The sequence below is a fragment of the Balaenoptera acutorostrata genome, chromosome 3, assembly GCF_949987535.1.
Source record: "Balaenoptera acutorostrata chromosome 3, mBalAcu1.1, whole genome shotgun sequence".
Lineage (NCBI taxonomy): Eukaryota > Metazoa > Chordata > Mammalia > Artiodactyla > Balaenopteridae > Balaenoptera > Balaenoptera acutorostrata.
The window spans coordinates 169,988,624-170,001,916 of record NC_080066.1 but is presented as its reverse complement, the minus strand read 5'-3'; the positions used below and the strand labels follow the sequence as shown (position 1 = coordinate 170,001,916).

Here is a 13,293-nt window from a genome sequence, read left to right as displayed (position 1 = left end):
CGTATGTAAAGATCAAACACAGTGAGACCTTCAGAAGATCATGCGTAAGCAGTGAAGACGCTCTTATCTGAAGCCATCTGGACCGAAAGTCAATCAGCCAATTTAAAAAAATCTGTTGAAAAGGGAAAACATGCAAAAAATGGACACACCCAGTTGTGGATGCTGGGGACCATCACATCCCCCAGCTGGAAGTGTCACCTGCTGAGAGTGGACAGGTGAGAACCTCTCGGGCTTCACTTCCAGCCAAAGGAAGTTGCCTTGCTCAAGGTGATGTCCCGCTCCGCTGGGGGGCAGCCCACACCTGATGTCTGGTCAGTGCAGGAGGCCAGTACGAACTGCCTCACTCTGCCACATCTCTGAAGGGTGGTCAGCACTAGCATCCCCACGCCACTGGCTGAGGCCAGAGCTTCAATTCTCCTTCTATTAGTCCTGCCTCTCTCACTCCCATCCAGGCCTGGTTCCGAGAGCGCTTGCTACCCAACAAGCTTCCTGCATGCAAATCTCCATCTCAGAGCCTGTTTCCCTGGAGCCCAATCTAAGACACATACATAACTTAAACGGTTAATTTTAAATTTTAAATATAAGCATGCATTCATTCTCTGATATTTTGACCTATGCCAAAGCCTTCATCTTCAAGAACCGGTCATGGGTCAGCATGCTTTGTTCTCTTTCTTGCATAAACTACACCTAAAATTTTAGAATTACCTATTATTTCCGATTTTGGTTTCCTGAAAGTAAGAAAACTTAAAGACCACTAGAAAACAACCTAGATGTGGAATTCCTCTAGCTTTTTAAATTCCACCAATCCTTAAGAGGTATCTCACCCAGTTAATGTGACAGATTAAAACAACTTTTTAATTTAATAAACTACATATAAAATTTACCATCTTCGTTCAGTCGTATGAAGTGGTACATTCATATTGTTTCGCAGCCATCTCCACCATCCATCTCCAGAACTCATTTCATCTTGCAAAACTGAAACTCTGTCCCCATTAAATAATAACTCTCCATTCCCCCTTTCTCCTCGGTCCCTGGCAACCACTATTCTACTTTCTGTCTCTATGAAAATAACTATTCGAGGTACCATGGAATTTTTTCTTTAATTTATTGAGTTACCTTTATTAAGTCTTTCCAAAATTTATTTTGTATAGAAAAAGCAGCTGTGGATCTTCCCTGGCAGTCCAGTGGTTAGGCCTCTGCACTTCCACTGCAGGGGGCATGGGTTCATTCCCTGGTCGAGGAACTAAGATCCCACGTGCTGCATGGCCAAAAAAATAAATACATACATACAAACGTACATGCATACAAGTTAAAAAAAAAAAAAAAGCACTGTCTTTTTGGATTGCACTTACATCCTTTTTTGCTTAATGTTTAATTAAATCACCTAATTACAATTATAAGTTCAACTGGCACAAATCGGTTTGAGAACAAACAACATAGAACGGGTCTGGGGACAAATACAACTCAGACAGTTGGAGAAGTACATGAGGGCGCTGGAGAGAAGGCTCCGATTACAAGTGTTCAACATGCTGTGGGCATCCCCTAGACGGCTCTGCACAGGGACTGGAAGCTTCCTTCAAGCTGCTGAACTGGTTAAGAGAGCTGCTTCTACTGTACAAAAATAGATATTGATAGCATTTATTGAGCACCTATTATGTTCCAGGCACTGTGCTAAGCATGTAACGGGCATTGTGTCACTTAATGTCCATAATCCATGAGGCAAATATTATCATCTTCATTTTATAATACCTACAGGAAACTGAGGCACAGAGAAGTACTCAAGCAATTTATCCAGAGTTGCACCACTAAGAAGTGGCAGAGCTGAGATTTTCAGGTTGGTGTGAATCCAAAGCCTGTCCCCACTCTACCTGCCACACTGGCTCTTCAAATGAATATTAAATAAAAGGTGTAACAAGAATAAAAACACAGAAGTGAGCCTTTGTTTTCTACTGGCATCACACAAAATGACAAAATATGTCACAGGTAGTTTTTCTAAGACTATAATTTAACAAATGGGATGCACTTAAATTCTCGTAAGACAGGACTGTAGGTAATACAATCTGCAATTGTTATTTGTTTATATAGGAATGATTTCAGTTAATTAAAGACAGAAGAGTTAGGCAGTATTTGTAAGGAAAGAACTGAAGTCAGACATTTTAATTATGCTATCAGATTAGCACAAAAAAGAGAGTAAGCTGGAAAGTTTATAGAATATAATAAAAGCTAAGTATGTTATGTCTCAAGATAACTCTTTGGATCAAGAAAAAGAGAGAGAGAGCACATCTAAAATAATACATAGAATCAGATAAGTGACTAATCAAAGAGGTCTCATTACAACCATCTATATCAACACCCACATGGAAAAACCAAGCTGTAGTTTTTTGGGGGTTTTTTTTGCCACACTGCACGGCATGCAGGATCTTAGTTCCCCGACCAGGGATTGAACCCATGCTCCCTCCAGTAGAAGCATGGAGCCCTAACCACTGGACTGCAGGGCATTCCCCTTTTTTTTCCCCCCCAAGCTACAGTTTTATTAGAAGCATTTTCCCAAGAAAATAAAGCATGAATTTGTGCTTGTCTTCTAAAAAGAAAAATGAATGACAATTCAAAACAGATACAGACAACAATGAAAGCTAACCAAACCAAAAAAAAAAAAAAAAAAAAAAAAAATGGGAGGTATTTAAGATTGCCAAATCATGAGTAGAAGCAAGCTCCGTTTAGCAGCCTCTGGGAGACCTGGCAGACAGATGAGCTCTCGTCATCCAGGACAGTGTGGCAGCTCCCTTCTCCATCTACAAGCAAGAGGTCACTCATTACTCCCCAGTCCATCCAGGATGTTGAGATATAATGATAGCTATAGAGATTCCCAACAGAACAGCACAGCCAAGAAAGGCTGCCTGTGCCACTGGGCTCTTTTCTACACCAACAACCCATGAACCATCAACAGACACGCATCTAAGATCCAGGCTCTCTCCCAGACACCCTGACAACTCCTCTCTCATGGGGCCATCTGACCTTGATGCCCATTTCTAGACAGAACGCCTTCCCTGGTTGTCCCACAGACACATCCCAAGTTGACATCATCACAAACCCCACACCTGCTCCTCCTCCTGTGTCCCCTGTCACACTGAATGGAGCCGCCATTCACTCAGATTCCCAGGACTGGGCCTCGGGGCCATCCTCAACTCCTCCACCTTCCATATCCTGTCGCCATGGTGATTTACATGTAAAACATCACTTGAATGCATGTGCTCTTCCACTACTCCCTTAGTTTAGGACCTAGACTCTTGCAAGAAGACTTCTTAGTAGTGATCAGTTTGGTCAGGGGGTCAGATACACAATCTCCTCATTTACTGAGCTCCAACTTCATATCTAAATACCATGTTTGATTCCTTTGAATCAACCAGGGTAGAATCCCTGCAAAAAATGGGAAAAGAGAGAGGAGACTTTCCCTTAGCACTTTAGGTGTGAGAAACTTTTTGCATCCCACTTAGAGATGAAAGAAATCAGGTTAACACCAAAAATTCATTTGTAGCCCAAATATAATAGGCCAGTTTATTTTCAATAGCTTTTTATTCAATCAACAAACTGTCTCCTTCTAGCAATCTCTCTTAAATCACAGTGATTCATTCTGGGTAAACACAGAGATACCGCCTAAGGAATTTCTCCCAGGTGAAATCTGTAAGGATGCTACTTGGGCCTCCCAACACAGGTGCCTCCTAGAGTCTTCCCAACACCATCTATGCTGATGAACAAAACATAGACCTGACTTTGAAACCCAAACTCTGACACTAACTGCAGGGCTTCCATCAAGTTACACAATCTTATAGAGAAAAAGAAGACAATGGTATTTAGTTGTATATAAGGCTTGTTAAGTTCAACAACAAAGATCAGCTAAGGGCCAGGCACGGCCTTGAGCACCTGAGATTCAAAGATGAAAGTCACAGCTCTGCCCCTTGCACTTCCAGTCTAGTGGGACAGACAGATACAGACCAAGAAGTGTGACAACATACGTGAGTGCTGGAATCAAGATGTGAGCAAGTTCCACGAAGAGGGAAGGCTGGGGTTGATGGAGAAGAACTGAAAGAGAACTTATTCGAAATGGGATAATTATGTAAACACCTGATACCTGGCTCACTTAAAAAATGCTCTTTGGCTGTTTTTTAAAAATTAATTAAGGGGCTTCCCTGGTGGCGCAGTGGTTGAGAATCTGCCTGCCAATGCAGGGGACACGGGTTCGAGCCCTGGTCTGGGAAGATCCCACATGCCGCGGAGCAACTAGGCCCGTGAGCCACAATTACTGAGCCTGCGCGTCTGGAGTCTGTGCTCCGCAACAAGAGAGGCCGCGATAATGAGAGGCCCGCGCACCGTGATTAAGATTGGCCCCCACTTGCCGCAACTAGAGAAAGCCCTCGCACAGAAACGAAGACCCAACACAGCCATAAATTAAATAAATAAATAAATAAATAAAAACCTTTTTAAAAAATTAATTAATTAATTGATTAATTTTTAAATTATTATTATTATTTTTTTTTAATTGTATAGCTACTTTATTTATTTATTTATTTATTTTTGGCTGTGTTGGGTCTTCGGTTCGTGCGAGGGCTTTTCTCTAGTTGCGGCAAGTGGGGGCCACTCTTCATCGCGGTGCGGGGACCGCTCTTCATCGCGGTGCGCGGGCCTTTCACTATCGCGGCCCCTCCCGTTGCGGGGCACAGGCTCCAGACGCGCAGGCTCAGTAGTTGTGGCTCACGGGCCCAGCTGCTCCGTGGCATGTGGGATCTTCCCAGACCAGGGCTCGAACCCGTGTCCCCTGCATTAGCAGGCAGATTCTCAACCACTGCGCCACCAGGGAAGCCCTATTATTATTTTTAATATTAGTTTTTTAAACATCTTTATTGGAGTATAATTGCTTTACAATGGTGTGTTAGTTTCTGCTGTATAACAAAGTGAATCAGCTATACATATACATATACCCCCTTATCTCCTCCCTCTTGCATCTCCCACCCAGAGGGTTGGGATAGGGAGGAGATTTCTTTTTTTAAACCCACATTTAAGCTTACAACTGTTACTGATATAACCTTTTTCTTGTCTTCCTGAAAGTTCATATATAAAGTCACCAACAAAACACCTGATGGTCACTCTATTGTGAAGACACTCAAAGAGCCCTGACAAGAGGGCCTCATGCAAATAACAGAGGCTAAATTGCCAGGTGTCTCTGAAGGAGCCACCTGGGAAGTGCATCCTCCAGCTCCAGTCAAACCTTCAGATGACTGTGGTCCTGGCCAACATCTTGAGTGTAACCTCATGAGAGGACAGGAGTCAGGACCACCTGCTAAGCCATTCCCAGATTCCTGACCCACAGGTGTTATGTGAGGCACTAAATATTAATATTTATTGCTTTAATCTGCTAAGTATCAGGGTAATTTGTTACTCAAAAATTCATAACTAAGACACAGGTCAATAGGGTATTAGTGATAAGGTTTTTGTATTCAGGACAGCATAATTTTCTTAGTTAAAAACCAATTCCATTTCTTTTCTCTGGAGCACAGAAATATGATACACATGATGGTAGGTTGTGAGACAACGTGGAGTTAATGCTGGTTCTACTTCCTTCCTTGCTTCACATCATCACCTCCCAAAGGAAACTATAGTTTAAAATACCAGAATTACATAACTAAAAGAGAGTGATGGGTTGTGACTCCTTAAAGACAATTTAAAACAAGGTATATGGCAAGGCAAGTAATAATGAAAGCAAATGACTTATCACTAGATTGTAAGAATTAAGCAAATAAAGCACCGTAGTTCTAGCCACAATTGTTAGGTAACAAACTATGAGTTTTGAATTTATTAGGACTGATGATTTGGGCACTCAATCTATTTCATTTCTTTAAAAATATAATTTATTGGGCTTCCCTGGTGGCGCAGTGGTTGGGAGTCTGCCTGCTAATGCAGGGGACACGGGTTCGAGCCCTGGTCTGGGAAGATCCCACATGCCACGGAGCGGCTGGGCCCGTGAGCCACAACTGCTGAGCCTGCGCGTCTGGAGCCTGTGCCCCGCGGCGGGAGGGGCCGCGATAGTGAGAGGCCCGCGCACCGCGATGAAGAGCGGTCCCCGCACCGCGATGAGGAGTGGCCCCCACTTGCCACAACTGGAGAAAGCCCTCGCACGAACCGAAGACCCAACACAGCCAAAAAATAAATAAATAAATAAATAAAGTAGCTATAAAAAAAAATTAAAAAAAATATATATATATATAATTTATTATGGGTAGTATAAATTAGTATTTAAAGTTTCGAGGTGTTATATCTGTAGCCAAAAGAAAGGGCATTTTATTCTCACTTATTATTGATCTCAAAATTAAGATTCATTTATTCACAAACATTTACTGTACACCTAATTTCTTCCAGAAATTCCCCTAGGGTTTGGGAATGAACTGATGGAAACTATAATCTGTGACCTCCAGGAACTCACAGAGGGTAGACCAGTGCTTCTCATATGAGCCTGACCGATTTTTAAATATGGATGCAAAGGCCGATTTCTAGAAACTCAAATATTGAAGGCGGGCGAGTGGGACCTGGAGATCTCCATGGTTTTACACTCATAATTGCTTCTGATGCTTGGTCCGATGGTTCTCCACCACCAGGGTGGACGATAATACAGTACAGCCCATTTACTCGATCATCAAATATTTCCTGAGCACCTGATCTGTACCGTAGGTGCTGGCTGCTGGGGGCTGGGGGGTGGGTGAGGCTGTATACCAGAAAATACACAACATGAAGCTAGAAGGATAAGAGAGTCAGCCAGATGAAGGAAGAGATGATGTTCCACCATTAGCAGAGCAGCTCCAAATGTGGAATCACACCAAATGGTAGGCTTTGTGACTAAGTTAAATGATAAAGTATATTCATGGATTCTCAGATTTTTTTACTTGAAAGAGACCTAATTGACCCAACGCCACGCAACAAAGAAGGGAACTGAATCTAGGTCCTGTGACTCCGGTTCTTATGTACTTTTTTCTTGATCAGTTCCTCTTAGGAATAAAGCACATCTTCAAGAACAAGAACAAAGAATATTTCTCAATTCTAAAAAGCCTGTGTTGTTACCATACGCATACTATATCTTAGGAGCTATCAATCTGGGGCGTTTTTGAAAAGATACAATCAGTGAAGAAAAAAACAAGGTGGATGTGAAAAATGTCTTTGAAGCTATTTCAGTTGCTACTGCTGGAAAATGTTTGAATTTCAACTCTAGTAGGCATAAAATAGCTTATAGAAAACACTGGTTTTGTTATCAGAATCAATGACCTAGAAATAAATCTCCAAGCGGGATAAGCAAAATTTTGAAAGAGTAGAATCAAAGAAAATAAAACTGTTATCTCCAAATGGTTTGTAAAAATAATGTTTTGGGGTTACAGTTGGAAATAGGTACATTTTAGAGCTACAGGTATTAATGATATACTGGAATTCTGTGACATAACACTAGTCGGCTAAGGAGTAGATTTCCTTCAAAGGGGTTTATCAGTGGAAATAACTGAAGGAAGGATCTTGTCTTGCAATCTCACCAATAATACAAAATCTTCTCCCTTTTCTGGGTCTTTGCCATCTGGCATCTACTCCTGCCACTTTCCTGAGGTTACTCAAGGGTCAATAGTTTGTCCTTCTCTGGTACAAAATCAAACTCAGACCTCTTATTTTTTGATTCCTCTGCTCACCCTGTCTTCCTGAAACATTGTCTTCCCTTTGTTCCCATGAAACTGTAGGTTCCTGGCTCTCCTCTGACCTCTCCTTGCCTGGCTTCCCTCCTAATCATGCGCATCCTCTCAAGGTTTTGTCTGGTCTGCTTCTCTTTCTAATCCTCCATTTATGCCAACATGGGACCATGATTCTCCCACTCACACAGGCTCCCCAGCCCCAGGAGCTAACTGGCATTGCTTTGGCATTGCTTCCCAATATCCAGTCAGCTTTTGAGGCTATCAGATTCTTTCTGTGTGACATTCCTAAGACTTGACCTTCCCTTCATATGTCCATGTCCTTTTCTCTGGAACCTCATCGATTAAGCTCTAGTCAGTTACCATGGCTTCCTGTGGACCAGCTCGTCATTCTCTGGTACATCCTGCAGCCTGAGGCCAGATGAAGATCATTTTCATCATGCCCCTTCCTTGTCCAAGGATCAGTACATGCCTTGCTGAATCCAACCTCAGTGCCCCATACCTGGAATGACTTTCCCCTTTGTAAGCCAAATATTCTACTTTCTCCAAGATCCAACATGAAATTCCTTCTCGGATGATACCAACCTAATCCTCTTCCACAGTGAATTTTAATTTCCTCAGCAATCATATCTGGATCACTCTCTCTCACACTCGCTTTATTGCAACTAAAGGGCAGTTCTTGTAGAGACCACCATGATATGGGGGGCCAGCAAAAGCATCTCCATGTTTGCTAAATTGAACTGAATTTACTGCAGCTCTGCCAAAATTTAATTTTAATTATATAAAGACTGAAGGAACATAGAAAGCAGATCTTGCTTCAACCATAAGTTATTACTTCAATTTCTTAAACTATAATAACAGAAATAGATACACACTAAAAGCATTTTTTTTAATTAGGAAAATCAATGGAACAAAAATCTTTATATATTCTTCTTAGTTTTCTCTCCCCTGACGTTTTAGGGGATCTTATCACTCCAATTACAAAAGGGTCTTTTGGCATCTGAGGAGCTAAGGATGGATGACAATGAATGGGTAGACTCAAGTATGTGAAGGATGAATTGTATCCAGAAAGCTGTGGGTCAGAGAGAGATTTTCCAAATGGGAAATGAATTCTGACAGGAAGCTGCCTGCTGGGAAATGAAGGAAGGCTTTGAAAAGCTAGTAATCATGATCAAATCGTAGTTGTGTTGACCGGTCGGAAATACACATGTAGAATCTACAATGTAGAAGTTGTTCTGAAAAGAACTTAATTATGCAGAAGAGGAAGCCAAAGATCTTTTAAAATGTGATCATCCACATTGTCAAACGTGTTAATACGTCACAGATAGCAGGGCTGTCTCACAAAATAACTTATGTTCAAAAGTTCTTTGCGAGGCTCATAAATCTTACCTCCTTCAAATCAAGATTAGCTCCTGACTAGGTAAAACTAGCAGGAAATTGCTTTAATAAGATAGATTGTTTAAAAAAAAATGTGAAAATTAAAATCATACACATGTATTTATACCTAATCTCTTCTCTATTATTTCTTTCTAATCATATGTGAAATGTTGTTTTCATTCATTCACTAAACATTTATTGAGCACTGTCCAAAGCTCCAGGGATTCAATGATTCCTACCCAAAATGAACTCACAGGCCAAAGAGGGGCACTCACAGGCTCGGTGGAAAGAAATAGAGAGTAAAGAACAGGAAATAACTAAAAGGGAAGAAATAACACTGACATGGAAAATTTTATGTGTACTCCTAATTTACTAATTAAAGAATAATCCTTGGGCTTCCCTGGTGGCGCAGTGGTTGGGAATCTGCCTGCCAATGCAGGGGACACGGGTTTGAGCCCTGGTCCAGGAGGATCCCACGTGCTGTGGAGCAACTAGGCCCATGTGCCACAACTACTGAGCCTGTGCTCAGAGCCCACGAGCTACGGCTGCGGAGCCTGCGTGCCACAACTACAGAAGCCATGCACCTGGAGCCTGTGCTCCACAACAAGAGAAGCCCCATTTGCCGTAACTAGAGAAAGCTTACGCGCAGCAGTGAAAACCCAACACAGCCAAAAATAAATAAATTAAAAAAAAAAAAAAAAAAAGAATAATCCAACAAATCAATGTCAAATAAAGCCAGTGAAGAACCCTGCCAACTTGATCACAGTCAGATTCAGTTTTCTGAAATTCTCATATGTGAATGTGTCAAGCCAAGACATCAGTAAGGAACAGTCTGGAACACTTTAAGATGCTGAAAAATAGTGACTGTGTAGGTAGAACAGTCTTTAGCACCTACAGATAAGAAATGGTTCCTACATTTATTTCACAAGAAACGTAACTGTTGATACTTTTATCTTCTAGCTTGCTTTTGGCAATAGTTTCTTCAGCACTATAAAAGAAATTTAGAATTATATTATTATATCATTATAAAACAATTCTAAAAGAACAATAGGGAATCATTACAGAAATTTTGGAAAATAACAAACGGTCAGAAGTGATCCATATAACCAAATCCTAACAATTCTACAGGAAACTGTAATACAACAAAGAAAATCTTGGAATCAAACAATATGCTCAATAATAATTTTAGGGAAAATGGAATAAAAGGCAACTGCAAAAGCAAAGTTACCTGGTGGCCTGGGGAGCCCTTCCCTTCCCTGCTGTATCTGAGCCTCTCCCATCCTCTGCAGGACCACCCGTCGCCCCAGCAACTGCTCCCTCTTCTGAACTGCTTATTTCATCTTACCCGGTGGAACCAGACAGTGAATAACCTGCTACTATTTATTTTCCATGTTTTCGCCTTTTTTCCCCAAATAGATCATATGCTGTTTCCTGAGGACAGGAAGTATGCCTTCTATTTCTCTGTATCCCCAGCAACTAGGAAGCACCCTGCACAGGATAAATGTTTGTTGATGAGGATGCATATGCTCATTTTTAATACTTACGTGAATATTAACAAAATCTATTTGGTTACTATTTTGAAGAAAGGACCTGGGGTTAAAAAATCTTCTAATATTATATATTTCACCTTATTTGGCAAGATTTCTGAAGAATTCAGTACAGCTTCGTATTATTTAGACAAATAAAAATGGTAAGAAATAAAACCATTCTCATTAAAAAAGTGAAAATTCATTTATTCTGAATTTTGAAATCTCTTTAAACTTAGATAAAATATACAGAGAACAAAAGATTATCAAACCTTTCACTAACCAGTAACCCTTATGTGTCCTTCCCCTCTGCCAAACTCCAATTTATAAAATCATTCTAATACATCAGTAAGAACACTGTTTAAAAAAATTTTAATAACAGTTTTAAATAATGCATAATTATATGGGGATATATGTATACATATATGTATAGCTGATTCACTCTGTTATAAAGCAGAAACTAACACACCATTGTAAGGCAATTATACTCCAATAAAGATGGTAAAAAAAAAAAAAGCATAATTGTCCTAAACAAACAGGACCCACACCTTTTTTGAATTCCACCTACCACACCCCCTACACTTAGCCTATGTAAACTTCAGACTCCCAGGTTCAAATGCCAACAGCACAGGTGTGTCAGAGACAAAACTCACTGTGTAATCTGACAGCCAACTGAGATCAGCTACACGGAGGAAATGAGAGTTGGGATGGGGTGGGGGAGGGGGGAGGAAGCAGCAGGTGTTTCTGGAGCGGTGCGATCACAGGGCTCTGGGGACCCCTGAGGGAGGAGGACACGAAAGAAAGGGTGAGCCCACAGCCCAGAAAGGCAGAGGAAAAGCACCACACCCCAAGCTCCAGATTCAACTTTCCCAAACTTTAGAAACCAATCCGTTCTTAGTTGGGGACTATACTCTGTCACTTCCAAAAGGGAAAACTGTGTACTAAGCCCATAGTAAGTGTGCAATAAACGCCCGTTTAACTGATGGATCAACAGGGTACGATCTGATCACTGCCTCAAAGAACCTGATCCCTGGGGAGAAACTCAGAGGGACTAAACAAAAGGAAAGGTTTCTTTCTGATCATCTTCCAAGACCTGCACGTAGTTTGTGAGAGTGGCCTGTGTTTCGAATTATGCATTATATTTCAACCATCACTGCGCATGAGATTGTGTGGTCCTCAGGAAGTTTATGATATGAGATATTCTTACTACAAGGAGATTTTGATTTTGCATCAAGCTCCACCAAAAGAAGACACGCATAAGTACATAGCGAGATAAAAGTACCCCATAGAGCTGAGGAGTGAACCGTCTCCTGTCAAATGTTTTCCTGGAAACACTACAGCTGGGGGTTCTCTTCCTGAGTCATAAACACCCAGCACTCGCCTTCCAGGTGCTGCCAGCCTGAGGCACCCTCCGGGGTAGGCTCCTCCTGCTATCTTTCTGCTGCAGTTCCTTAAGTGCTCTGTAAGTCAGATTAAAGTATTTGTTTATTTTTTCAGTAGCCGACTAAAAATAAATCTGCAAGCTAAGGATAAAGAAAGACACTTCAGACTCTGCCTTTGAAGCCCATTTCATGGCAAGTAATTGACTTCCCTCCTAGGGACCAGTTATAGATCAGGAGGAAAACAGCATTCAGAGCTTTCACGAGAATACCAGAGACTGAAACACGCTTCGCACCCAGCTTACTTTCTCGTAGAAACAAAGGTGTGCATGCCCTGTCTGCTTCCCTCACGTGAAAGAACTACCATGTTTAGCAAAATAAAAATCTCTCTAAGGTGCTTGTCCCTCCTCCTCATACTTTAGGAATGTTACCTCCAGCTTTTCCAAAAATATCAACCACCCAGATACTGACGACAGGGTTTTGATAAGAAGAAAAAGTATAAGATTCACTAAAAAAGAGGGCTAACAGGATCTCGGCAACGTGGTCTCCCTCCTGCCTGCAGGCCACAGAGCTTGCCCACTTGTCCCTACTATGTAACTTCCTATAGCCACAACCCTGTGGCATTCTGATATCCATCAGGTAAAATCATTCTGTATGTTCACATGACAGTGTTAGAATTAATGGATGAGATGACAAGGCTGTCACACTGCTAAAAGCATGAGCTGTAGAATCCACAAACAGACTGCATTCTGTCTGGGAGAACATGAAGTTACTGCACTTCTCTCTAAGCCCTGCTTCAATAAACAAAATGGGGGTGATAATAACAGCCACCCTGGGGTTGCTGAAAAGAGTAAATGAAACAAAGTATGAAAAGCGTTTAGTCTCCAGTAGGTGATAAAAATATTTAGCAGTAGTATGACGACAACCTAAGGGTGACCTCACAAAGAATCTAGTGTCTTAACTCTCAAGGTCAGCTAGAGAAGGGTTGGAGAGCTCCCAGAGGTCTTGTGTGGGGTTGTCAGCAAGGAGCTGCAGTCATTCTTGGGGGACACAGAAGGACAAAATTCTCCTTAGAGTTTCGCCACCTGAGAAAGGCTTGAAGAGCCCTTGCTTTTCTCTTGTCCTCTCTCTCTCTCGACTAGATAGAAGACAGAGTTAGGAAAGGAAAAAAGACTTCTCCATTCCCCTTGGACAGAGAAGTTGGTAGAGTACATATAATATTTCCCCAAATTTCCCAAATGCATGGGGAATGCCCTCTTAGTACTATAAATATACAAAGTGTTTACAGTCTGTTTTTAG

General features: G+C 41.5%; 1 protein-coding gene across 2 annotated transcripts in view; it reads right to left on the bottom strand.

The window, feature by feature from the left end:
- Positions 1-13,293, bottom strand: part of LOC102997911 (EF-hand calcium-binding domain-containing protein 11-like) — a 102,271-nt gene that overhangs the window by 16,353 nt on the left and 72,625 nt on the right. Inside the window, exon 6 of one of the 2 annotated variants that reach the window (XM_057542848.1) lies at positions 2,744-2,792. The exons of the other annotated variant lie outside the window; for it this stretch is intronic. Within the exon in view, the coding sequence (XP_057398831.1) occupies positions 2,759-2,792 (34 nt within the window). The 3' untranslated portion in view covers positions 2,744-2,758. Of the gene's footprint in view, positions 1-2,743; positions 2,793-13,293 lie in introns of those variants that run through there. 2 annotated transcript variants of the gene reach the window in all.